The sequence below is a fragment of the Gambusia affinis genome, linkage group LG12 (assembly GCF_019740435.1).
Source record: "Gambusia affinis linkage group LG12, SWU_Gaff_1.0, whole genome shotgun sequence".
Lineage (NCBI taxonomy): Eukaryota > Metazoa > Chordata > Actinopteri > Cyprinodontiformes > Poeciliidae > Gambusia > Gambusia affinis.
The window spans coordinates 11,928,846-11,951,914 of record NC_057879.1 but is presented as its reverse complement, the minus strand read 5'-3'; the positions used below and the strand labels follow the sequence as shown (position 1 = coordinate 11,951,914).

Here is a 23,069-nt window from a genome sequence, read left to right as displayed (position 1 = left end):
GAAAAACAAAGCATGCAGAGCAGGAATAGCTTTTTGTTATCTCAGTGAGCTAAAATATGAATAGTGATTTTTCTTTTATTTTATTTTTTTAAAGCAAACATTACAGTATTATCTTTTTATGTTTTCAGGGCTTAGAGTAAATCAACAGTTAGCAGTTTTAAGGTCAATCAAGAAGATTTTAAACGTAAGGTTTCCTTTTATTAGAATACTGTGCTTTAGTGTTGGCACACCAAAACAAGAGAACATTTGAATTTCTATTATCTATCTTAAAGTGAAAAAAGACACGTTTTAAACTATTGACAGAGAATGCTAAACTGAGAGTAAGAAATTAATAATTGGTCAGTTTGGAAGATTTTGTGGACAGTTCTGGTTGCTCTCTCTAAGATGTGATTACTGTGCAACATTTTATGATTAAACAGTTTACGGTGCATTCTGTCACATTTTATTCATTTTAATTTTATTGTTTTTTCTCTACATTTCTGCATATTAGCAATTTTTTGTAACATGAATTTAACTTAATGGAAATATAGCTTACAAGGTTTGAATAAGAAAATGTGATGTTTATTTTTTCTTTATTTCCCAGTTTGACATCATTTCAAAGGGCTGCTGTTTTCACTTCTCAGACTAAGTGACTGGTTTTTTTTTTTTGGTGGACTGAGTTGGACTTACCAAAATGTAAACAGGATTGCATATTTATTTTTTGTGGAATGTCAAAGTTGAAAAATACCAGGAGACTGGTTCTTATCTAAAATATTGTTAACCATTGAATGAAAAATTTTGGACTTTGTAACAGAACAATATTATTTGCATAAAAGCTTTATATTGCATGGAGACATGTAATTAAGAGTAAATAAATGTGGTGGAGTTGAACGAGTGTTTCCCTCTGATGTGTTATCCTCGTTGACTACAGAAAAAACAAAAGTCACCATTTATGGCCTTAAACTCGAAAGGTTAAAAATCAGTTCTGTAGAGAATAGACCCTTGAGGAGCTTCTCACATTCTTTGTTCATGCAGATTTATATTTCCAAATGACACAAAGGCATCTATAAAAGACATTTGTTTGCTGCAGGTTGCATGAAGAGAAGTATTCACTGTCTGCAGTACATTCAAGTGCTAGAAAGTTATTTTTCTTACACTTGTGAGCATCATATTCAGGCAACATATGGTTTGCATGTAACAATTTCTGTCAAAGGCAGAAAACCTAAAGGTTTAAAATAATGTACTTGGGAACTGCACAAGTGATTTCCTGTGTTCAAACTACCATAGGATTCCTCCTTAGTGAGTTTCTCCTTCCAGAATGTTTTTTTAATTTATTTTTTAGGCAAAATGTCATCCATAAAAGGCATAATACTGGAACTAAAGCTAACACTAGAAGGGCTACATCTGCCACTTTTTTGCTTGTCCTCCATTTTTTCAATTTCCTTAATTAAAAGCACACATCCTTTAGCTATAAGAACTGGACAAAAGCTGTGTGAAAAAACGTGTTTATTTTTTTCTCCCATGCAGGTGCTTCAAAAACTGACCCCCTCCCCCAAAAAAACCAAAACAAAAAAAAACTGCTGTTTAAAAAAATTACAGGTGGTCAGAATTTTATTATTATTATTATTATTATTATTATTATTATTATTATTATTATTATTATTATTATTATTATTATTATTATTTATTTTATTTAATAAATTTTTTTGGTAATTTTTTGTCTGACTTAAATTCACACTTTCACTTCAATGATAAACCTAAATCAAACTACTAGAAATCTGTCAAGACTTTTGATTTACATATGCCACCTCATGATTATTTGTGGTCTATCTCTGGCAACCTTTTCAGCTGAAATATGAGGAACAAAATATTTATTTTATTTTTGTATGAACTTTTTCAGAAGCACTACAGGAAAAGGTATAAGTCATTACTCTTCAACATGTTCTTAATCGATTCAACTGAATATTTAAATGTTCTTCAATGTGCTTCAAACACTGGAGATATTATGCAGTAATCAGAATGTTAGCTACATAGAAATTTACATCTTTCTTTCACATACAGAATCCAAACTTAATCCTTTTATATACCAAGGCAGAAACCCCATGTTTTAACTATGACCAATTATCAATTCTGCTACTATTAGATCCAATAATAAGTGTCAGATGTTGTGTACTTCCGCATTAAAATACATTTCCGTTGATAACGCCGATAACATGCTTTCTCGCTCCTGATTGGTTAACCGTCAGGCTGCTTTTTGTCCTATGCGCTAGCCGTAGTTGGGGCACCCCTCCTCTTCGCTGCAGTGTTGGATGGAGGGTTAACCAGAGCAGAATAGGGGCACTTAAACCTCCTGCAGTACCGAGGAGCAGCGGCTGGTGTCGGTGAGTGTCTGACCTCTGCTGCTGCTACCCGGCGGACAGCTGGTTCTCATAATTACTCTGAGTTTGCTTCTGTCCGCGCTGATAAAACAAGTTGCCTGTGTGTTGTCGCTGACTGTTAGCTAGCTGACTTTGACTACAGCTAAAAATATTCTGTCGGAGTGAGCTGAGGAGGCGGGAGGGCACAGCTGAATATCCTGCAGGGAAACTCCACCGGCTGCCAAGATGGGAGGCTTTCTTTCAACTTTTTGATCTAGTTCAGAGAATTTAATCTGTTGATCTTGCATTCGGTGGGGTCTGAGTGGCGGTGCTGTGTGGGAGATCGTGTGTGTTTAAGATAAACGGTTGTTTTGTTGTGGGATCTGCTCAAACGAGTCCAAGTTCACAGACACAGCAAACAGGCTGTGAGCCACGGTAACCCGCCTTTATCTGTCTGGACTCTCTGTAAGCCCTTTAACCTTTCTGCAAAGCCCTTAAGCCTTTATTCTGCCAACTGTTGATAAGCATAAGATGTGTCTGTGTTTCCTTTATTTCCGCCCGTAAAGCACAGCTGTAAGTGTACTGATTCGACCTGCGCGCTGAGGGAAGCTGTCTCTGCTCGTCAGGTACTACTGTCATCGCATTCTTTTGAGAATACCAGCAGGGCTGTGAACTGGCAGTCTCCGGGTCTGATATCATGTTTGGTATCTATCTATCTGTCAGTGTTGTGTTTCAAGCTTTTACAATGGGCTGACTGGCTACTGACAAAGATAAGAAAGAACGTGACACCTTAGTAGTTTGATATTGCGTCTTAGCAAGTTTACAAAACTTCCTATTTACAGTTTCCTGTTACTGCTGGTGACCATTCCAAACGTGAATGATCTGATTTGGATTTATTGAGTCAAACACCAAAGCAGCACATAACTACAAAAGTAGTGGAAAATAAAAAAGTGTAAAAGTGCACAAAGTGTTAATAATTTGTTGAACGACCTTTCACTGTAATTAAAGCTGCAAGTCTTTAGTGGTCTCTACCAGATTTGCACATTAGGAGACTGACATTTTCCCCATTCTTCTTAGAATCAAGCTTAGATTTATTTAAATTGACTTGAGAGTGCAACTTTGTTGTTTTATGTTTCATATGTAAAATTACTGAATATGATTTATTTAACCAATTAAACAATATTACAAATGCATTCAAATATGAAAATAAAGAAATAATCCAGTTCTTCTTTTGTAACTAAAAAAATAAACATGTTATTGTCTAAAATGCTGTAACATAGGATTCCTTTAGTGAATTTGAACCGTCTGAATATAAAGATTTGAAATTCAAAACGACTTACTGCTCTGAATGTTTTTGGCGGTTTTTTGCAGCAAATGGAGTGGTTTTGAGTCCATATACTCCAGTTAGCGATTAATCGATTGCTAACTTAGTTGATTATTTCATTTATTGATTTATCACAATTAATCTGATTAATCGTTTCAACCTTAGATATAATTTTCCAGGCGCTCCATTTAATTTCTTCATTTAATCCTGCGGTTTCCTACTAAAATAAATAGTCTTGCTTCTCCAGTGGCACGCTGAGTAGTGAGGCACCATGGGTAACACGAGTGATCGAGTGTCTGGAGATCGTCATGGGAAAGCCCATCGCTCCGACAGCAGCGGCAGCCACAAGGACCAGGAGTCCAGCAGCAAGATGGTGGATAGCACAGACGACCCCAACATCTTTAACACACATGGACCTGAGTCAAAGGTATACACCCAATGATGTGTTCAGAATCTTTTGATTTTTTTTGTTTTTGTTGTTTTTTCTTATACATGATTTACATTTCAGATTTCAAACTATCTCTTTACTACAACACAGCATCCAGATGTGTTTGTTTTTAGTCTTCAGGAGACAAAGAATTCACTCCCGATCTGGATGACCTGGTTAAAACCGGTCCTCAAGCTCGACCCACTGTTATTCGCTGGGCTGGCGGGGGTAAAGAAGTCTATATAGCTGGTTCCTTCAATAACTGGAGCAACAAGATACCCCTAAATAAGAGGTGAATAGGATTAATTAGCTCTAGTTGTCTCACTTCGTTTTATTGGAATCAAGCTTGGGGTGACATTTGGCATCAGTGCCATCTATAGATTTTATTCACCTAAGGAGAAACTCTGGCGTAGCACTGATGTTCCTATTTTTCCCTTGTCTTTTCTGTCTTTAAAGCCACAATGACTTTGTAGCCATTCTGGACCTGCCTGAAGGAGAGCACCAGTACAAGTTTTTTGTAGATGGACAGTGGCTCCATGATCCCTCTGAGGTACAGCAGCATTGCTGTTTGTGCTCATGTCCTTTCCACAAACTTGCACATTTATTCTGCAGGTTTTCAGTTTTTCATCAGGCCTCGTTGCTCACCTAGCATTTTAAAACTGATCAGAAATCTGAACTTGGGAGAGGGAGACAAAGCTTCAAATGTTCAAAGAAATAGTTTTTACCTGCCATGAACTTGAATGAAGTAATTTCAGATTAAAGGCGATTGCAATGACTTGTCTGTATGCTGTGAGGAAGGGAGTGAATTAACGTTATTTTCTTTATTTTATGAGGTGAACAGATGACTGTTCTTTTTGGATGTTTTTGTAATGTTCTTTGTACTCATTTGCATCCACAAGATAACAACACAGAGGCCTAAATCATGACTCCAGCACATTTTCAGGAGGTCTGAAAATGTTTTCTGTTTTGTCACCTCCACGCGTTTTATCGCCTAACACTGCCACCTGATCCAGCAGGACAAAGCTCTCTGTGTTGATAATTAGGAATGTGAAATTAAACCCTGAGCACAGTGTGCACCATAGTTGTGTATCTAGTGTGGTGAGGAGAGGTGGATGTTTGGCAGCACTCTTTGTAATACGTCAAACATACAATAATAGTGAAAGTAATGACAGAAATGGATGTGATCTTATTTTAGAAAGACTTTCAGGTTGATTAATTCTTGTTTATATTTTATTACAAGATGGCATAATAAAAGCCACAGCATCACAGGTCCTCCATCCTACCCAGCAGTGAGGGCGAGGGGATTTTTATTCATAAAATTGATCCTTTGCTTCACACCACCACACACACACTTGTGGTGTTTTTCTGCTAAAAGGTTCATTCTTACTTCCTTCCCACAAAACTGTTAAAACCTTAGTTGTTTAAAGAAAATTCTACATTTGTATTTGTGCTGAACAGATTTTTTTTTTCCTGGTATGCCCTGAATGTAGATAACAAGATGAATTTAGGTCTTTATTCAGATTTTTTTATTATTTTTTTTTGTCACAGCTCCAGTTGTTTTAAACTTTTTAATCATTACTCTGACTGTAGATGTATACAGATTTAGACGAGTGACTTAATTTCTCATGGCCTTTCCCCAAATTATGAGAATCAACACAGATCCTATTTGAATGGCATGTTCTATCTTCTTTCCCATATTGAAGAAGGGCTGAGAGACCTTTTGTCTCGCCATATCAGGGAAACTGGAAGTCAACATTTACTAATTAGACCCTGGGACTGACGTAGGATTAAATAATAAATTAAAGTAATGCCTCAGTTATATTTGCTGTATTGGGATGTGGAGGTGTTTCCTTTAGTTTGGCACTGATCTGGTCTAAACAAATATTTTTTATAGTTCAATTAAAAGATTTCCAAGGGTAGATTATGCTGTTGTAATAAAAAGGTGTATTTAAGGTTTTGTATGTTTCTCTCACTGGGGTAGCAGATAACTGAAGTGTATTCATCATTCTGATTGTACTGTACTGATCCATTGGGCTCACAGTATGTAATCTAATTACTGGCTGAGCCTCTACAAACTGACCACAGCGTATTTGTTTACCACATGAACTTGCTGCTTTGCATGCACTTCTGATTTTGAGTCTCTGGCGTTCTGCTGTCTGAACCTGTTTAGCTTTGAAATGGCGTAGCTTAAAAATGTATTGTTTACGATCTGCGTTGCAGCCAGTGGTAACAAGCCAGCTGGGCACCGTCAACAACCTGATCACTGTGAAGAAGTCGGACTTTGAGGTGTTTGACGCCCTGCAGGTCGACTCTCTGGAGTGCTCCGACACTTCAGGTAAGCCTGCTCTCAGTTAGTCGCTTCCTCTTACGCTGATTTTAATTGTCTCAAGCACTGGTAACGAGCAGATGTAAGCATTCTTGATTTATTTTCTTTTTTTTAATGTTTGTGTTGTATCTTCACAGACTTGTCCAGCTCCCCTCCAGGACCCTACGGCCAGGAACAGTACATCTTCAGACCGGAAGAGCACTTCAAGGCGCCGCCCATCCTCCCTCCTCACCTGCTTCAAGTTATTCTCAACAAAGACACCAATGTATCGGTCAGTGTCTTCAGTGGTCTCAGTCTTGCCTCTCCACACATTGGACACTCTACCTGACCCCTTCCAGCTTCTGAACTAATGACTTTCTTTGTCATCTTTCTTTCTCTGTCTCTTTCAGTGTGATCCTGCCCTGCTGCCTGAACCCAACCATGTCATGCTTAATCACCTTTATGCTCTTTCAATAAAGGTAGGTTTACTAGCAGCTAAGTTTGATATTATATGAAATATTACACTCAATGCTATGTTCTATGATGGTGTTGCTTCAATTAAACCAGAACTGTTGTTTCTCTTTCTGGTGTGACTGTTTTAAATCAAACACAGTGGCCTGCGAAAATATTCATGTTAAAAACCCAAAGCTTTAATGTATTTTATTGTGATTTTGTGTGATACACTAACCCAACGCTTATTTTTGAAAATGTCTAAACATCAACATTGACCATGTTCAAGTGGATATACAGTTTTATATTTTATTTATTTAGCCAGTGGCTATGGCTGCTTATATTACTTTATGCTCTGAATAAAATGCAACCTATTCTCCATTCCATTCCAAACATTGAATGTGGAAAAATAAACGTGGAAAAATTATTTTGGGTATATCATTTTTATTTTTTGAATAATTTTTAGAATTTATTCAAATCAAATTTGTGTTATTTTGTACTGCTATCATGTTCGAAATGAATAAAATGTAAAGAAAAATGAAAATTGATGTCAGAAAAAAGTTTGCCAGAAATGTTTTTCCTATTGAACCGTATCAAAAATGTTAAAAACCATAATATTTTTTTCAATAATACACTAGTTTTTCTTGGTTTATCAGATAAAATCTCAATAAAACCTAACAAAGTTTTTTGTTACGGTGTGACAGAAGGTGAAAAAGAGGACTATGAATTCTACTCCATTTATGACTTGCATTTTAAAAACAATTAGTGTCTTTGTGCCATTTTGCGTTGGGTGCTGCTGCATAAAATTCTCCAGTCGTTACTTGTTTCCTCTTGGCTTTAACCTGACACAGTTTTCCCTTCATGTGTTTTCTCCCCGTGTGCAGGACGGAGTGATGGTCCTCAGCGCTACTCACAGATACAAGAAGAAATATGTCACCTCTTTGCTTTACAAGCCCATCTAAGCTGCTGCTCATGTGCCCTAGAGTTCTTTCTTTTTAAGAGAGACGCATGTTTGACTCCAGCCGCTTTTGTTGACTTTTTTAAATAATTTTTTTTTATCGCGTTTGGCCGAAGCTTGCAGCGAAACACGTTTACAAGCGATTTTAGCACCGGTTGCTCCGGGTGAGACTGCACTTCTGTCTACAGTAGTGCTCTGTACAAAAGCAGAAGTGTGTTTGTGTTGGGTTTCAGGGCGAGATTACCGTACTGTGGCTTTAAATCCTAATAACTACACGTGAGACTGAATCAGTCGCAACATGTTGTGATTGTTTTTCCATCTTGGTTTGCAAAAAAAAAAGGAAAAAAAAAAATCTTGTAACTTTTGTGTGGCAGATAACTTGTGAATGATCTGTGGTGGGATGTTAGTAAAGGGCTTCAGCTTCTAAACGGTTACCTTTACATGCTTTATCTGACTGTGTTACAGTCTCCTACACTCTCCGACTCCCCCACCCCCCATTCCTGCATGCAGAATGAGGGACAGACCCTCTCCACTGTTTTAACCTGAGTGCAATAATGTGCCATAAAAGCAGCTCAAAGAACTGGAGGCGCGACTTTCTGCTTTGATCAACTTCGCGGTGGAGTCTACTGTATCTCCTAAACCGACCTGAAAACAAAGAATCGATTTCAGTTTGCCTAACAAAATGGTTTCTGTACACTGTGTTGTAAAAGTATTCAGACTCTTTGAGTTTTTCTTTCACTGCAGCGACAATCTTTAATGAATTTTGGTGGGGATGTATGTGATAGACCACACCAAGTCTCAGGAGCTCCACCCAAGTTACAAAGAGCCTTTTTCTCTTTTATTGCTCTCCTTTCAGGCACCGTTGGTTCAGCTGGATGGTCATTCCTTGGTATGTTTTAGCTTAAGAGTGTAATATTTTTTATTTATCAGATAACAGATTGAACAGAGCTCTGTGAGGTGTTCAAAGCGTGGGATTTTGTTATGTAACTGAGCTCTGCTTTAAATGTTTTACAACTTTATCCCTTCACTAAATTCCTCCAACAAATCTTCATACCGAGATTAACCAAATAGCTCAATTCTCAAAGCAATTGATAGTAAAGTGTTTCATCCAGGGGTATCAAAGTAAAGGGGTCATGCTTCAAAATGTAGTTGGTAACCAAATTTGAATAGCATTTGTAATTTTCCTTTCAGAATGTTGCAGCACTTTGTGTTGATCTCGGATACAAAATCCCAATGGAGAAAAAGTTCAAGGGGTCTGAATACTTTTGAAAAAGATTTGAGTCGCTAAGCCAGGAAAACTCAGTGAACTGATGGAGAATATTGTTGAAATGGTCTGTGTGCAATTTCTGTTGTTGCCTTCAAGCAGATGAGATTGTGAGCATTTACCATCCTGTGAGCAGGAAATGTTGATGTGATTGTGTAACTATGCAGCAGCACACCACTCTTGCTCTTTAGCTTCTCTGATCACATGTATGCTCGTGTTAGATTTACTAAATAGGTCTGTTAACCAAACATGAATGTGCTGTCTTTTTGTTGCATGTAGAGAAAACGTGTCAGCAGGTTGCTCTTTTTAATACCTGCAGCTTGGGAGGACACGTTCACGAAGCGATCACCACATGAACTGACGGGGCTGTGACGAGGAGTAGCGGCCATAGTTTTAAATGTACATTTTGTTCACTTGTGTGTTCATGAAAACATTTCAGTGTTTTTATTTTTATTTGGTGTGCTGCTCTTTGGGCTGAATTATAATTGTGTGCAGATAGTAAAAAGGGGACTCTAAAACCCTGTGAGTGTTCACATAGCAAGCTGGAAGCATTTTGTTAATGTTGAGCCTGCCTGCGACATTGCGTCCAAAGCATTTATAAGGCTCATAGAACGGATGAGGCAGTTTCAAGAAGTGCCACGAACACAGAGTTTTAAAGCTAAAACCAAAACTTGAATATTTTTGCAGCCCTTTTGTGAATGTTGCAAATAAAGATTGGACACTGATCCTAATCCAGTTTCTGATGCTTTTTTTATTTGTGTTTTTGTTATTTGTTTGTCATGCCTTTCTTGTATACACTTGTCAACCAGACAAATTAAAGTTCTACTTTTTCTGCTGCTTTGAGGGGATTCTGTTGTCAGATAGTTTCGGCAGATCATATTGCTTTAACAGGCGGGTAAATTTTGCATGTTGGCATATTATCCATTATGATGCCTTTTAAGTCAGTTGTTATTTGTCTTGGTATTATTGACTACAATATATATTATTTTTCAGATGTTTTTCTTAGTATTGAAACGTATACCCGCCTTTATGTCACACGTCAAACTAAATAAAATTAATTGCAAATAACTTGTAGAAAGCCCGATGCAACAACAGATTTCCATGCTTCCTAGAGAAGGGTGCCCGTACCAAAATGGCTATTGCGTTAACGCATCGTCTTAGCGACCGCTACGCATCTACATTTTTTGCATTTCAAGCAGAAGCATCGTATTTATTTCAATGTTAGCGGATGTGTGGCAAAAAAACAAAACAAAAAAAACTGTATTCAAGCTGACAAGTTGTGGATATTTCAATGTTGTCCTCAGCGTATCGCTATGTCGCAAATTAAAAAGATACAACTACGCATGCACAACGGTTACTGTGGTTACCTGTACACATGAGTTTTCTCTTCCATTCAGAATGGTAAGTTTTGACAAGTTTTGTCTATTGGAAACGATTAATATATTGTTTTTGTCAGAACATGTTTTACATTACTTCCGGTGGAGTTCACATTTTTAGATGGGTCAAAAGATCCTAATTTGTTTTCTCACTATTGTTTTTTAAATGAAAATACTACCCTGCAAAAGTTTTTCTGAAGGTGAAAGAAAACCCATAGCACAACAGCTGATCATTCACTTCCTTATTATTAGTTTAACAGATTTAAAAAAAAAAAAAAAAAAGAATCTTGATATCAGGAGACTACATGTCCAGTTTTTCTATTACGAGCTTTTTTTTCTTTTTTTTTTAAATTGTACTAATGTAGCAATGTAGTCTCAAGTTACATAAAATAGCATTAAGATACAAGGAAGTTTGTAGTTGTGGTGCAATAAAATTGGGAAATGTTTGTAAAGTTATAAGAATTTTTTATGTAAGTTAGACACAAACTTGTCTGTTTAATGTTTAAAATCTTTTATCTTCTAAAGTGTCTCCAGACTTGGCATGAAAATGATCTCTTAAACTGAAGTATTATCTGAAGATAATACAGTCTTTGTCTATCTCTCTGTGTTTTCTTTATTTCGGTTTTCTGGACCTTGGAATCTCAAATGTAAAAATGGTCTTCTTCAAATCCTAATGTCTAATGTTAAACCTTGATTTCATTTTTTCTTGCATGTCCCTTTGTAACTTTCTTTTTTGCGAATGATAGCCACCCAAGAAGAAAAAGGTATGTGCTAGAAGCACACAGTTAGTCCATTTAATCTCACAATAAATACCTTTAATCCCTATACTTTCTTAAATTCTATCCAGTCTCTAGATAGAATCAAGCAGTTAGCTTTCTATGTTAAACACTTTCATTTTGGATGTTTCTAGAAGAAAGGCAAGATGACTAAAGCAGAGAAGTTAAAGAAGCAGCAAGAGGAAGAAGGTAATTCTTATATTATAACTTTTATAGCTACAATAAAGGTAGCTTTATTTATTACCTTTATTTTGTTGTATAAAGAAGGTAGCTAAAGCATTCCCCATTTTATTTTAAACCTCAACTCATAAATAAACTTTCTTGCAGCTTATAGATACAATTGAAGCCATGTACGTACACTGTCTTCTGTTTTAGTTCAGGTAGAATTACCTAAATTATTATTCTAAATACATGAATAATGGTATATATCTTAGCTTGTTGTGTTTGCCATACTGTCAAAGTACGTAATAATGTGACAATATCTATAGTAAATCTCACAAGTACTCTAGTACCATTTCTTCCTCAAAATCCTTGTAGTTTTCTAGTTTTATATTAGGACTATCATAATAACAAATCTTGGTGGATGATAAATTGTCCCATTAATCATTGCGAGAAACTGTGTGGTTTTTTTTTAGAATGTTTTCAAGTAATATAATTACATAATAGTGCAAGTTGAAATTCTCAAAGACCAATGAACTTTAATTTTGTGAAGAATACGTAACACTAGAAGAGGAAGATATTTTAAATGGCCAAAATAAAACAGGAATAAAAACCACACACACAACAGAAACCAATAAATAAAATAGACTGTGAAGTGTATTTATCAAAGGGCAATCGTCTATGAGTATTGCACTTCAAAATATTTTGAAGGGCACAAGCGATAGGCAGTTTTCTTTTGTACATTTATGTCCTGATACCAATCTTAAACTTAATTCATAATAGTTTTTAAAAGTCTTAGTTTTGAATTGGTGAATTCTACAGAAACCGTGTTTGATTAAAATGTGGGATTTCCCAGATTGCTTAGTAATAAAAAGTCATTTAAAAAATAGAAATAGTTTTGACCTAAACAAGGAAAAGGTTTCAAATGATTAAATTTCTAATTCTTATTATATAGTGTAGGTAAGTATCTTCTTTTAATTGGCAGTGGTGAAGTGACTTTTACATTTGTTTGGTGTCCTGTTGGTCTTCAGAGGCAGCCCGGCTGCAAGCTCAAAAAGAGGAACAGGAGAGACTGGAAAGACAAAAAAAGCTGGAAGAGATACAAAGGTTAGAGGAAAAGGTAAGATCCTTGCAGAATAAACTCCAAACTTTGGTGCAATGTTTCTATTCCACTCCTAATTCACCAAATAAGATTGGTGACATTAGTTCTGAACAACTGCATGTAACTTTGATTTCTGCACTCAGTGTAAAATGATGTAATACTTCCGCTGACAGGCAGAGCAGAACAGAGACTTTGAGCTTACCGAACTGCGCCTTCTGCTGGAGGAAAACTACTCTGCAATAATCAAATGGAAGGTTGATGCTGCAGAAAAGGCAGAGGTGGTGTTCACAATAACAATCTGATTCTTTTCAATATTAAAATAGAAAAAAGACTTACTTCATAGCTTGAGTTCTTTTTGAGGCATCTCTGCATATAAAGTATGCAAATTATATTGACTAAATTCGGGATTTAAGTGTGATCAATCTTGATAGTTAAGCATAGCGATTGCTGTCCAATCTTTGCGTTCAGTGGGAGAGATACATGCTGTGCGATGGAGTCCCAGACGCAAAGGACCAGCGGGCGGTCAACACATTTGTCACCTTGTGGAAGGATTACTCAGACTCCGACATCGGAGAGGAGCTTCAGCTATGCAACTCAGCAGTAAAGGTGTGTATCCATGTTACACACTTTAACACAGTGTTTACAGTGTTGACTCAGGGAGACCGCATATTAAAAACCAGGTATCATTTTCCATTCTTTTCATAATCATGCTCTGCTTTGTTTGTCAATCATTTAAAATTCCAGTAAAGCACATTAAAGGTTTGTGGGTGTAATGTGAAAGTATGTGAAACTGTTCAAGAATGAGGATGTTTTTGCAAGGCGCTGTACTAGCAGGGGTTCTATTTGTAGCTTATTGAAGCGTTGGATGAGCTTCTGAATGAGGCCAAAGATCCTGTGATGGTCCCAAAGTACCACGATGCTCTCATAGAAGTCCAGGAGATTCTCCATGCTAAGCACCTTTTCATAGCTGAGAAGCTCCTAAAGGTAGGATATAAATAAGCCTCATCTATGTTAGCAAATGAAGAGCCCCATATGAGGACGCCCGTTTTGCTGAATCCTCCCGTTTCATTTTCGTCACAGGGAGCAAGCGACAACATTGACCCTGACACAAGGAACATGCAGACTGTGTCCAAACATAAAAATGTGACACTGTGTCTCTGGGCCAACCTCTTCAAAAATCCAAGGTTAGTCTGTGAATCGGTTGGGAATATTCAGATCTTTTCCCTGTCCTCGCACTGACACACTCCTGGGTTTGGATTTTCTGTTTTTAGCTTTACAGGGTTCGATTTTAAGGAAGCTGGCCTGAGCTTTAAGCTTCCCGAGGAGCTGGCTGTGAGCGACATAGCCGTGCGGATCCTCCACACCCACTATGACCACCTGTCAATACTGTCCAGGCTCAGGCATCCACCTCTGAAGTCGATAGTGGAGGAGATTCCACTGCCCGTCCAGGAGCCAGAGGAAACCCGGGTTGGTCAAACAAATCAGCTCCTGCTTCAGCAATATTTTCATTTTAACTTTGTTTATTGTTTATTTGAATGGGGACAAGTATTTACCAAACACTAATATTTGTAACCTTAGCTAAGTTGCAATGCATGTCCCCAGATGGACTTTAAACCACATAGAGATAAGATAATATAGATACAGATGAACCAGAAGTCATCCAGTACATCATCAAGCGATAAAACAAGGGATATGAGCGCAGAATGCGAGCAAAACCTTCAGGAAATGATCACGACTGCTTCTAAACCTGAATCCTTTTAAGATGCTCTTTCACCCTCAGTTTAAAAACATGCCACTCTGAAACCTGTTCCGTGTCCTCAGGCAAGAAATCCCACATGGCTGATTGTCCACAAGAAGTTTCGCGAAAGGACTTTTTTTAACACGTGTCTCAAATTTTAGATGAGAATCCACAATCCTGCCCAAATATTTCACATGAGGAATCTGTTTAAAATACTGGCCGTTAATTTTCAAGTTTCAATCAGAGTTACTGATCACCAACCAGGACATTAAAGAAAAACAAATCAATACTGTTTTTTTCCCCCACATTTAAAGTAAGATATGACCTCTCAAACAATGCTACAACAGAAATGAGCAATTGTGACAATTTACATGAGACTGAGGCGATGTCCCTACTGGACACACAAACAACAGCATCATCAGTGTACAAACCAGAGACCAAATACTGTTTCTGTAACACTTATAACCAGGTACATCAGTCAAACTAGTTTGAGTTTAAAGAGAAAAAATGATGGTGTGAATGTGTTAATAGTGTCTTAATTTCATTGAGTTTAGAGAGCAGACTACAAATATTAAGCTGTCCACAAAGTTTACCTTTCGGCTTTGAGATCTTGTCCCATTAAACCTCTGCATGGCTCACAGTAGGAAGAGTGGGAGAGTTTTGAATATTACTCACTGAATTGCTGAAACACTTTCTTTTTATGCTGTAGTGTGATTTCTGTTCTTCCTGATTTGTCAAAATAACGGCCATGTTTCTTCCAAGAGATTACTGTGTGATGATGACCCAAACCCATTGCCTTGCTTTCCTTTTCCGACTGCAGGATGGTGATTTCACCAGTGAACTGCCCAGTTCCCCCCACAGTCCAACCAGTGAACCGTCCATAAAAAGCACCAGCCCGTCATCTTCAGAGGAAAGCATAATGCCTACACAGACAGAAGTGCTCAGTGGTCACAGTTCCAGCCTGGTTTCATCTGTTTGTCCAAGTAAAGAAACAAACAAACAAACAAACAAACAAAACTTGAAGTAGAATTTTTAAAATTAGATCTTTTTTATTCTCTTCAGAAGTTGACTTTACTTTTTAAAACTTAGGTAATGTTCCACCTTGAAATAAAAGGATCTTCTTTATCCACAGCCAAGGATCCATCTTGGCCCAGCTTGGCCCAGCTGAACACTTTGAGATCAGCTGAGCCTGAATTCGAAAAGACAGAGAATGGCCCAGAGGTTGTAAATCTGGTTCAGTACACAACCCTGGGTGGAGTTTTCTACTTTGATCTCCTTCATCTCCCACCTCAGCCTATCAGGAGAAAAGGGTACACGATACTGCAGGTGATTAGAATAGGATTTTTCTGTCAAAAGCTCTCAGCTCAGGTTGAATTCAGCAGCTCCTGAGAGATCAGTGGTTTGTTCTTCTAGATGGTGGATGGGCTGAAGGTGTTCCCTTACCCACCAGAAAAGCCCAAGAATGAGGAAAATTTCGATGACCCAACAGAAACTCCCAAAAATGAGGCGTGCTCCCCTGCTGGGGTGTGCGTTGTGCTTCCTGAGTGGGTTATCTTCATGGAAATGCCACTTGTGGCTCGCTGGGATGCTGAAGGTACATGCATCAGAAACCAGCATAGACGCTGGACAGTAGTTTTCATCCCCCTTGAACCTTTTCATACGTTATGTTGCAATAATAAAATGCCAGGGAAAAAGATCCTTTTTCGCAATAGTGATACTTTGTGTTGATTTATTGCACAGAGTCCTGCTCAAATACGCTGAAGTTTTAAGATATAACGGAACAAAATATGAAAAAGTTCCAAAGGAATTAATGCTTTTTGTACTGTAAAGCCACTAATAGTGACTTCTGCACACCCAGATGCCCGCTGGCGAAAGGACGGCATCACCAACGTCTCCTACAAGGAGGCAGAAGGCCAAATCTATTTTGAGATGGAATCATTCCAGATCTTTACACTGATGCACAACACCTTCGCCAACTTTCCTTTTCAGGGCTGGGAGCTGCGGCCGTTGGGCCAAAACTCAGCTATTTTTACTGTCAAGGGGGCTCTCATTGAGATCTCCATCACCATTAAGGCAAGACCCTTTTTTCTGTTCAACGGCTGTTGGAGAGAATATTTAGAGATGATAGATAGATAGATAGATAGATAGATAGATAGATAGATAGATAGATAGATAGATAGATAGATAGATAGATAGATAGATAGATAGATAGATAGATAGATAGATAGATAGATAGATAGATAGATAGATAGATAGATAGATAGATAGATAGATAGATAGATAGATAGATAGATAGATAGATAGATAGATTTTTATTATTACAGACTCAGAGTCCAGATTACATAAAAAAAAGAAAACAAAGACAATAAAAGAATAAAAAGTACAAAAAATAAAAAATACAAATACATGACTTCTAGCCTTACAGAAGGCAATCATACCAATGTCTCCAGATGAGTTAAATGGCTTTTATTTTGGTTTATAAGAATACTTCTCACAAAAATTGTTCCAGTTTCTATCTTTATTGGCAAGATGTAAATTAAAACGTAGTGAATTTATTTAGAAGAACAAAACGTTAACATTTTGTTTGTTGTGAACTTGATGAACAGAATAGTCAGTGTATGCTACGGCTGGTGCAGAGGAGCGGCCTGTCTCACCTCGTGGGGCAGTGGATGAGCGCACCAGCTCTGCAGAAAGCCATGCTCAAGGCTGGGATCAACATCTTTGTTAACAAGAACACGCACAAATACGTCAGCGTCTGCGAGAAGGTCTGCATCCTTTTGCAATTTCATTTGATAATTTTGCAAAAAGATACAGGAATGCTCTGACTTTTGTGTTTGCTATATGGGTTATGGGGGTTAGACTTCTTGAAAATGAGCCACTTGTTAACTGGAGAAGTTTTCCAGCTTGCCACGTTTTTTTTTTTTTTTTTTACATTTAAAGGAAATGTGCCTAAAGGTCTCTTTAATGATGGACAGCATTTGATTCATACCACAAAAACTTTAGACTAACACTAGATTACAGGGTAGGAACTGTTGGTGCTTCACTAATGCCACATGTAAATTACATTTTGTTCTTCACAGTGTCAGAAAACATTCTGCTTCTTTCTGCTCTTTTTCAGAACCCACTTATAGAACAGTTTGCTTATGACCAGATGGCCCTCTTTGCCTCAGCTTGTGCTTTTTCACGTAGCAAGTGGAACGCCACATGTGGAGAGGAGAATGTGGTCCTTCAGGTATTTTTATTCACTGTAACTTTAATTTTTTTTAGAGATGACGTAAATCAACCAATGAATTGATCGATCGAGGTCATGCCACCATGTTGGCAGTATTTCAGACATTTAAAACGAAAGAATAATCAGTAGTAACTGATTATTGTCCAGCCTTAACACAAACTCGTTCCTTTTCCTTCTGCACTTCATTAATCACCAGCAACATGTCTGGTTCACTTAATTGACTTCGGTGTTGTTAGGGTCAGGGATCAACTTGTGGAGACACTTCAAGCATCATTAGTACATAAATATATGCACTTCACAGTTTAGGGCACTACCTTCTGGGAGCCTGAAATGCCCCCAAATATATTTAGCGATTTAGATGGTGTGTGACAAATAGTGGAAAAGTTCAAAAGCCAAGAATACTTCTGCAAATACTGTAGCTGAGTGGTGTAGTGAGTACCTGAACAAAGACTAAGGAAAGACTACATAACCCAGTGTAATACATCTTAATTGTTCTGTTGTACTCATCTGTGTGTTCATCTTCTCTGCTAGGGGTGTGAGCACCTTAAAATCAGCCTTGTACCTGAAGACTCTTGGAGTACTTACTTTATAGGTTCACAGAGAAGTAGGACACTGGAGATCACTGAGAAGAGTGAAGACTTTTCCACAGACCATGCTGCTGGCAGCGAGTTCCACTCCACACTCATCCACCTTCTGCAGGATACCATGAGCCCCGATGGGATAGCTTTGGTCAGACAGTCCCATTACTGCTTCATTGACACTGTGCAAACCCTGCTTTCTGCTACTAGACCCCTGGTTTTCTCATAAATTGTGATGGACCAGGGGTCAATAACCTGCGACTCACAATGGCTCAGCTAATATCTTTAAATACAGCTATGATAATGACAAATGCAAGTCTCAACAGTTTGTGCGTTGAATTTCCACAGTATTGACACTGAAAGTACCAGTAGCACATTTTATCTTTTTTTTTTTTCCACAACACCCTACAGAAGAAAATATGTTTATCCTTTTTTTCCACAAAGGTCTCATGCTTTTCTTTATTTACTTTTTCCATTTTGCTCTACTGCCTTTTTAGTTTTTCATATAAAATTGGAATAAAATAGATATAGCTTCGTGGCTGCAACTTGACAGATGAATTAAAAGGGTACAAACATCTTTACACACTATTGCAGATGTTTCAATTCAAGACCATTAAGCCTCCAAAGCTACTAAAATAACTACTACTTAGAAAATAATACAAAAATTGTAATTTCACAGCATTTGGTGTTATGAACCGGTGCCTGCAAATCCAGACTGAATTGATGATGCTGCATGTAACTTTTGTTTTTTAGATCATTTTTAAAACTGTCACCATGTTGTGACCATATATTATGAGACAGATAATCAGTAAAAACGCCAAGCTCCTTTAGCTTTCCTCTTAGCTGCTATTGAAATGAAATGGGTTCAATATTTTAGCATTAAAAACATTTATTACCTGTGAATAGTCCTTTGATACACTATAGGACATTAACTTTCCAAGCAACTGGACCACATTCATATAAATATGTGTTAATACAGAACTACATTACAATTCAAAGCGCTTCATTATACAAAAGGCAGACATTTCAGCTTAACAATGCACCGATAACGGAGGTCACACAGCTCTTTGAGTCTTAATAATTACATTCTGACAAAAACAAGAACGTGAGTTAAAAAAATATAAAGAAAGCCTGATTGCACCAAAACTTAAGCTTAACTGGAGTCCAAGTTCTAGTGCACAACCTGAGCGACTTCAGGAGAAAAGATTTATGGCCAGTGGAGACAGAGATCAGATATTTAGGACAGATTGACGTACTAAGTCAAGAAGAGGCTTCATCATCTAAAGCTGCATTTGTGTTTTCAGAGTTTAAAGTTACATACATCTTTAGCTAAAAAACAATAAAGAAACATGTAAAAAGTAGATTTTTTTTGAAAACCAACTTTTGGGGTTTTCTGCAGACAACATTAGGATATTTACTTAGTAGGGTTTATTTAAAATTGTGAAGAGAACAGTAATTACATTGCAGCTTATTTCTCCTCGTCTCCATGTCTCTTTTGTATGAAAAATATAGTTTGTTCTCATTTCTCGGGGTCATAGTAGCGCTTCTTCATGGCCCGATATTTTCTGAGGAAATAAAGGGCCTCCAGCTCTTTGATGACGTGGTCTCCTCTGGCAACCAGCTGTTTGATTTTCTCAGGGTCAGTCTCATCTTTGTTCTTCATAAACGCATGCTTTAGTCGTTCTCTGAAATAAGCTGCTCCTTTTGGGTACTCACGGCCAAGATACAGCAGCTGGAAAATCAGAACAAAAAGTCAAATAAGATGTTTTACTTCAGAGCATTTAGTGTCTTGACCAAACCAAAGGTAAGTATGGAGCTACAGTTCTGTGAACTCCTACATGTCTCCTAGACAAAGTGGATGACTCATACCAGCAATCTCACAAGGTCAATCAAAAGAAGCCAGCGGTGTAGACCTGCAGTTAGCATTAAGGCATACAGATATTTGACTTCCCCCCTTGGACATACACCTGTTTATTAAGGCCTCAGATTTCAGAAAATAGTTTATGAGTGAATAATTGAGTTCATAATTACAGTTCAAAAGAAAATATATAGAATTAAATCAAACATGAGACTTCATTTTGAACACTAGCCTAATTTCAAGAAAAATAATACCAATTTTAAAATAGTTCGTTTACTTTACATACATATGAAATGGAAGTAGAAGAAGGCGTCATGGTAACGTGTCTGTACAAATAAAGATACGATCTGGTAAAAAAGAGAACTGACTTGGTTTTGATCAGTGTTGCAGATTTCACATTCACTTTCACAAATAAAAGTTTATTAAAGACTCTTTCCTTTTATTGGCCAGTTTTACCTTAAAGCCTTCTATTTGTTTAGTGGTTTATGTTAAGTTTATTCTTTTATCAAGGGAAAGCATTTTTACGTGAATATTTTTCACACACCACATTATAATGTAGGCTAAGTCACTATATAGGCAAGTTTATATCTCAAAACACCAAATTCATAGATAATTTCCAAGTAAATCTTAAGAAATGTCAGGCATTCAAATACGAAACATGTTTGTAGGTCTAACTATCTCTATGGCTACCACCAGCAACCAGAAAGGAAGGAACAGAACTTACAGTTTTGTACAGTTTGATAACTTCACCCTTTAAAGGGTTTGCCATGTCACAAACAAATGTGGCCGATCACGTTTCTGGAATCAAAGAAAGAAAAGATGGAAGTGTGAGGGGAAACAAACAGCAGCTAGAGTCACTGACAAGTAGCATATTAATCTCAAAGTCGGCTGATTCATACTGACATGTAAACGTCTTAAGGCGGACTAGCTTGAATGCGGATCTTCTTTTCTCCTTTTCCACCTTCACGTTTTACTCGCTGCCGTGTGGCGTATCGTAGTGTCGCAAATAAAAACATGCAAGTACGCATGTGCAACAGTTGCCGTGACCGTATTGGTGTGTACGGTCTTGTGGCTACTTGTTCGCCTCATGGACCTTACCAAGCTCCGCCCACAACCGACCCACGTGACCGCAAGTCTCACAAGCAAAGCCTCGTAGCGCATTGTTTCTATGTAAACATGACTCCATTAGTGCATCATTTCTACCGGATTTTCACAATATATCAGCTACTATAATGGACAGAGGAAATAACAAGTTCATGTCATCATCTGGGAGGAGGTTACTGGTTTCTCAGTCACAAGCTGGTTGCAAACCTGAGGCCAGCAGGTGTCAGTCAGTCAGTTACGATAGATCTGAAATTTGGTTTGATGACCTCAATATGAGAAGCTACAGACTTATAAGAGGAACCAAAGAGCTCTGTTACGGTAAAGAAGCCATTTGTTTGTTAAAATTTTATGAAATCTATTTGTTCTATTTGATGTTTGTTATGAATGACGTATAATCATAAACAAACAGGGTAATTAGTCCAACGTTTAGAAACTACAGCGGCTGTAATGAGCCACAGCAAATGTAAACAAAGGTAAAATAACCCGAACAGGTGATCAACTCAAAACCATTCGCACCTTTTTAGTCTGTCTCTCTTTGTGGTTTAAGCACACTTGTTACCGTATCAACCGCCTGCGCCCCGCAAGACGAGCAAAGATTACGTTAAAAACATAACATCCAGTCCGTTACGATATCAAGTTTCCAGGCTTGATATTTATTTCTGGATTATTAATCAGCGCTTCCCTGAACACAGCGATGGTTGATTGACCAGCTGTACTTTGTGCTAGAGTGGCTAACACGAGTAACAGTTTAGTACAAAGCCTTTTCTGCTAAAATAAAATCTTTAGTGTGTGTCAGATACAGTACACGTTGCATATTGATCTGTTTAGCTAACATAAGACTGTGTAGCAGACAGGCTTCAAGGTGTAGAAGTTGTATCAGAACTGCTATTATGCTGTACTTAGCTAACGAGAAGCTAGTGTTTGTGAGACGGCCACCCACGTGACCACGTAGAATGAGCATCAGCCAATGAAAAGCGGCCCCTCTGGTAAGGTCCATAGACGTGATTGCTTGAAATCATTGATAATATGTATCCACGGTTGAAATAGTACAACTTCTGTTTATTTTTCTCGTAAAAATGAATGATACAAATTAAAAATTTATTACTTTTGAAAAAACTTGGTTTACTTTATTTACAGTGGGCGTTACATTTTTTAAAAATATGCCTATAAAGAGGTTTTGTCATCTAATTTTTTAATGCAACGAATTGCTCACTGGAACTTTATTTTTTGTAGGTAGGCTATAGTAAGCTCCGCGGTCGGTTTATATCGGCTCCACATTGATTAAAAATCTTCCTACGCTTATTAACTTATTCTGTTCCGCATTGACCTAGTGTTCGGTTTTATAGTGCTAACAGCGTGTGACGTGTCCTCGTAATTTTTGTTCTTAAACACTTAAAAATGTGAAAACACTAATCAATATTTTTGTTGAATAGCTTTGTAATGATACAGCCTTCAATACCAGTTTTAGCCACTAGGTGTTAGTATTTGGTTGTCACATGGTGAAGCTATAAGCATAAGAAGAAATGGTTGTGAAGGTGGTTATGTAAATAAAATGGTGGTGAACAATGAAGTAAAGGGCTTCGTTTTTTTCCACAATGGAAGACAACAAGTTTATTGGATAATTTTAATTGTAGAGAACCCTTTGCTACAAGAACCTCCAATGCATAGACATTAACACAACCTTGGAGGTCCTTGAGCAAGGAAGGTAATTAATGTGTACCTATCAGTTTAATTGTGTGTCAAATAAACTTGTGGGGATAGGGTACCTAAAAGTGCTATATCCCTGGGACCTACATTCAGTCCTATTCAACAGAAAAATTAGAGAAACTTTGCTGTGCTCCGTTTTGCCTTCCTGTTATCTGCTGAATGTCTAGTCCTCTCTCAGTCTGAATACAGAACAATCATATCTAAACATGTTGTAGAAATCCTAATAATAATAATAGCTTCATCTTTGAACTTCACTTACTTTACCTTTCTGATACTGACTTTGAGTCTCAGTAACAGTGCCCAAACCAAAAAGTGTTAAAGTTTGGGTGTCTAGCTAATGGTCATCTATGGAGTGTTTGTGGTTGAGAAAATCTA

The 23,069-nt window shown here is 37.5% G+C and overlaps 3 protein-coding genes across 7 annotated transcripts; 2 read left to right on the top strand and 1 right to left on the bottom strand.

Moving 5' to 3' along the window:
• Window positions 1–2,207: 2,207 nt before the first annotated feature.
• prkab2 (protein kinase, AMP-activated, beta 2 non-catalytic subunit) lies at window positions 2,208–9,795 on the top strand. 5 transcript variants are annotated; one of them, XM_044133882.1, is made up of 9 exons: window positions 2,215–2,360; window positions 2,903–2,962; window positions 3,908–4,087; window positions 4,222–4,379; window positions 4,544–4,637; window positions 6,308–6,422; window positions 6,551–6,684; window positions 6,803–6,871; window positions 7,727–9,795. In XM_044133882.1, exons 3-9 carry the CDS (start codon window positions 3,932–3,934, stop codon window positions 7,802–7,804), a joined length of 804 nt encoding a protein of 267 aa, XP_043989817.1. In that variant the 5' UTR covers window positions 2,215–2,360; window positions 2,903–2,962; window positions 3,908–3,931; the 3' UTR covers window positions 7,805–9,795. The 5 variants fall into 5 exon arrangements, with proteins under 5 accessions (XP_043989816.1, XP_043989817.1, XP_043989820.1 ...); XM_044133883.1 differs by having other exon boundaries at window positions 2,348–2,801; XM_044133884.1 differs by lacking the exon at window positions 2,215–2,360 and adding an exon at window positions 2,376–2,801 and having other exon boundaries at window positions 2,908–2,962.
• Window positions 9,796–10,447: 652 nt separating this feature from the next.
• dnai7 (dynein axonemal intermediate chain 7) lies at window positions 10,448–18,336 on the top strand. The gene is made up of 16 exons (XM_044133879.1): window positions 10,448–10,465; window positions 11,187–11,204; window positions 11,351–11,405; window positions 12,407–12,495; window positions 12,651–12,755; window positions 12,946–13,083; window positions 13,327–13,461; window positions 13,558–13,661; window positions 13,749–13,944; window positions 15,036–15,198; window positions 15,348–15,541; window positions 15,629–15,809; window positions 16,074–16,288; window positions 16,822–16,980; window positions 17,334–17,447; window positions 17,979–18,336. The coding sequence occupies exons 1-16, from the start codon at window positions 10,463–10,465 to the stop codon at window positions 18,252–18,254; spliced, it is 2,145 nt and encodes a 714-aa protein (XP_043989814.1). The 5' UTR covers window positions 10,448–10,462; the 3' UTR covers window positions 18,255–18,336.
• A 133-nt stretch (window positions 18,337–18,469) lies between these two features.
• On the bottom strand, window positions 18,470–20,938 carry LOC122841005 (LYR motif-containing protein 5A-like). Its single transcript, XM_044133880.1, has 3 exons — window positions 20,787–20,938; window positions 20,608–20,681; window positions 18,470–19,757 (listed from the first exon to the last, which is right to left on the bottom strand). Exons 2-3 carry the CDS (start codon window positions 20,650–20,652, stop codon window positions 19,545–19,547), a joined length of 258 nt encoding a protein of 85 aa, XP_043989815.1. The 5' UTR covers window positions 20,653–20,681; window positions 20,787–20,938; the 3' UTR covers window positions 18,470–19,544.
• Window positions 20,939–23,069: the final 2,131 nt, after the last annotated feature.

Coding starts and splice junctions, on each gene's coding strand:
- prkab2 (XM_044133881.1), top strand. CDS start 3,932: ATGGGTAACACGAGTGATCGAGTGTCTGGAGATCGTCATGGGAAAGCC. Junction 4,088..4,221: donor CACATGGACCTGAGTCAAAG/GTATACACCCAA, acceptor GTTTGTTTTTAG/TCTTCAGGAGACAAAGAATT. Junction 4,638..6,307: donor GGCTCCATGATCCCTCTGAG/GTACAGCAGCAT, acceptor TCTGCGTTGCAG/CCAGTGGTAACAAGCCAGCT.
- dnai7 (XM_044133879.1), top strand. Junction 13,462..13,557: donor TAGCTGAGAAGCTCCTAAAG/GTAGGATATAAA, acceptor TTTTCGTCACAG/GGAGCAAGCGACAACATTGA. Junction 13,945..15,035: donor AGGAGCCAGAGGAAACCCGG/GTTGGTCAAACA, acceptor TTCCGACTGCAG/GATGGTGATTTCACCAGTGA.
- LOC122841005 (XM_044133880.1), bottom strand. CDS start 20,652: ATGGCAAACCCTTTAAAGGGTGAAGTTATCAAACTGTACAAAACT. Junction 19,758..20,607: donor TTATCAAACTGTACAAAACT/GTAAGTTCTGTT, acceptor CTGATTTTCCAG/CTGCTGTATCTTGGCCGTGA.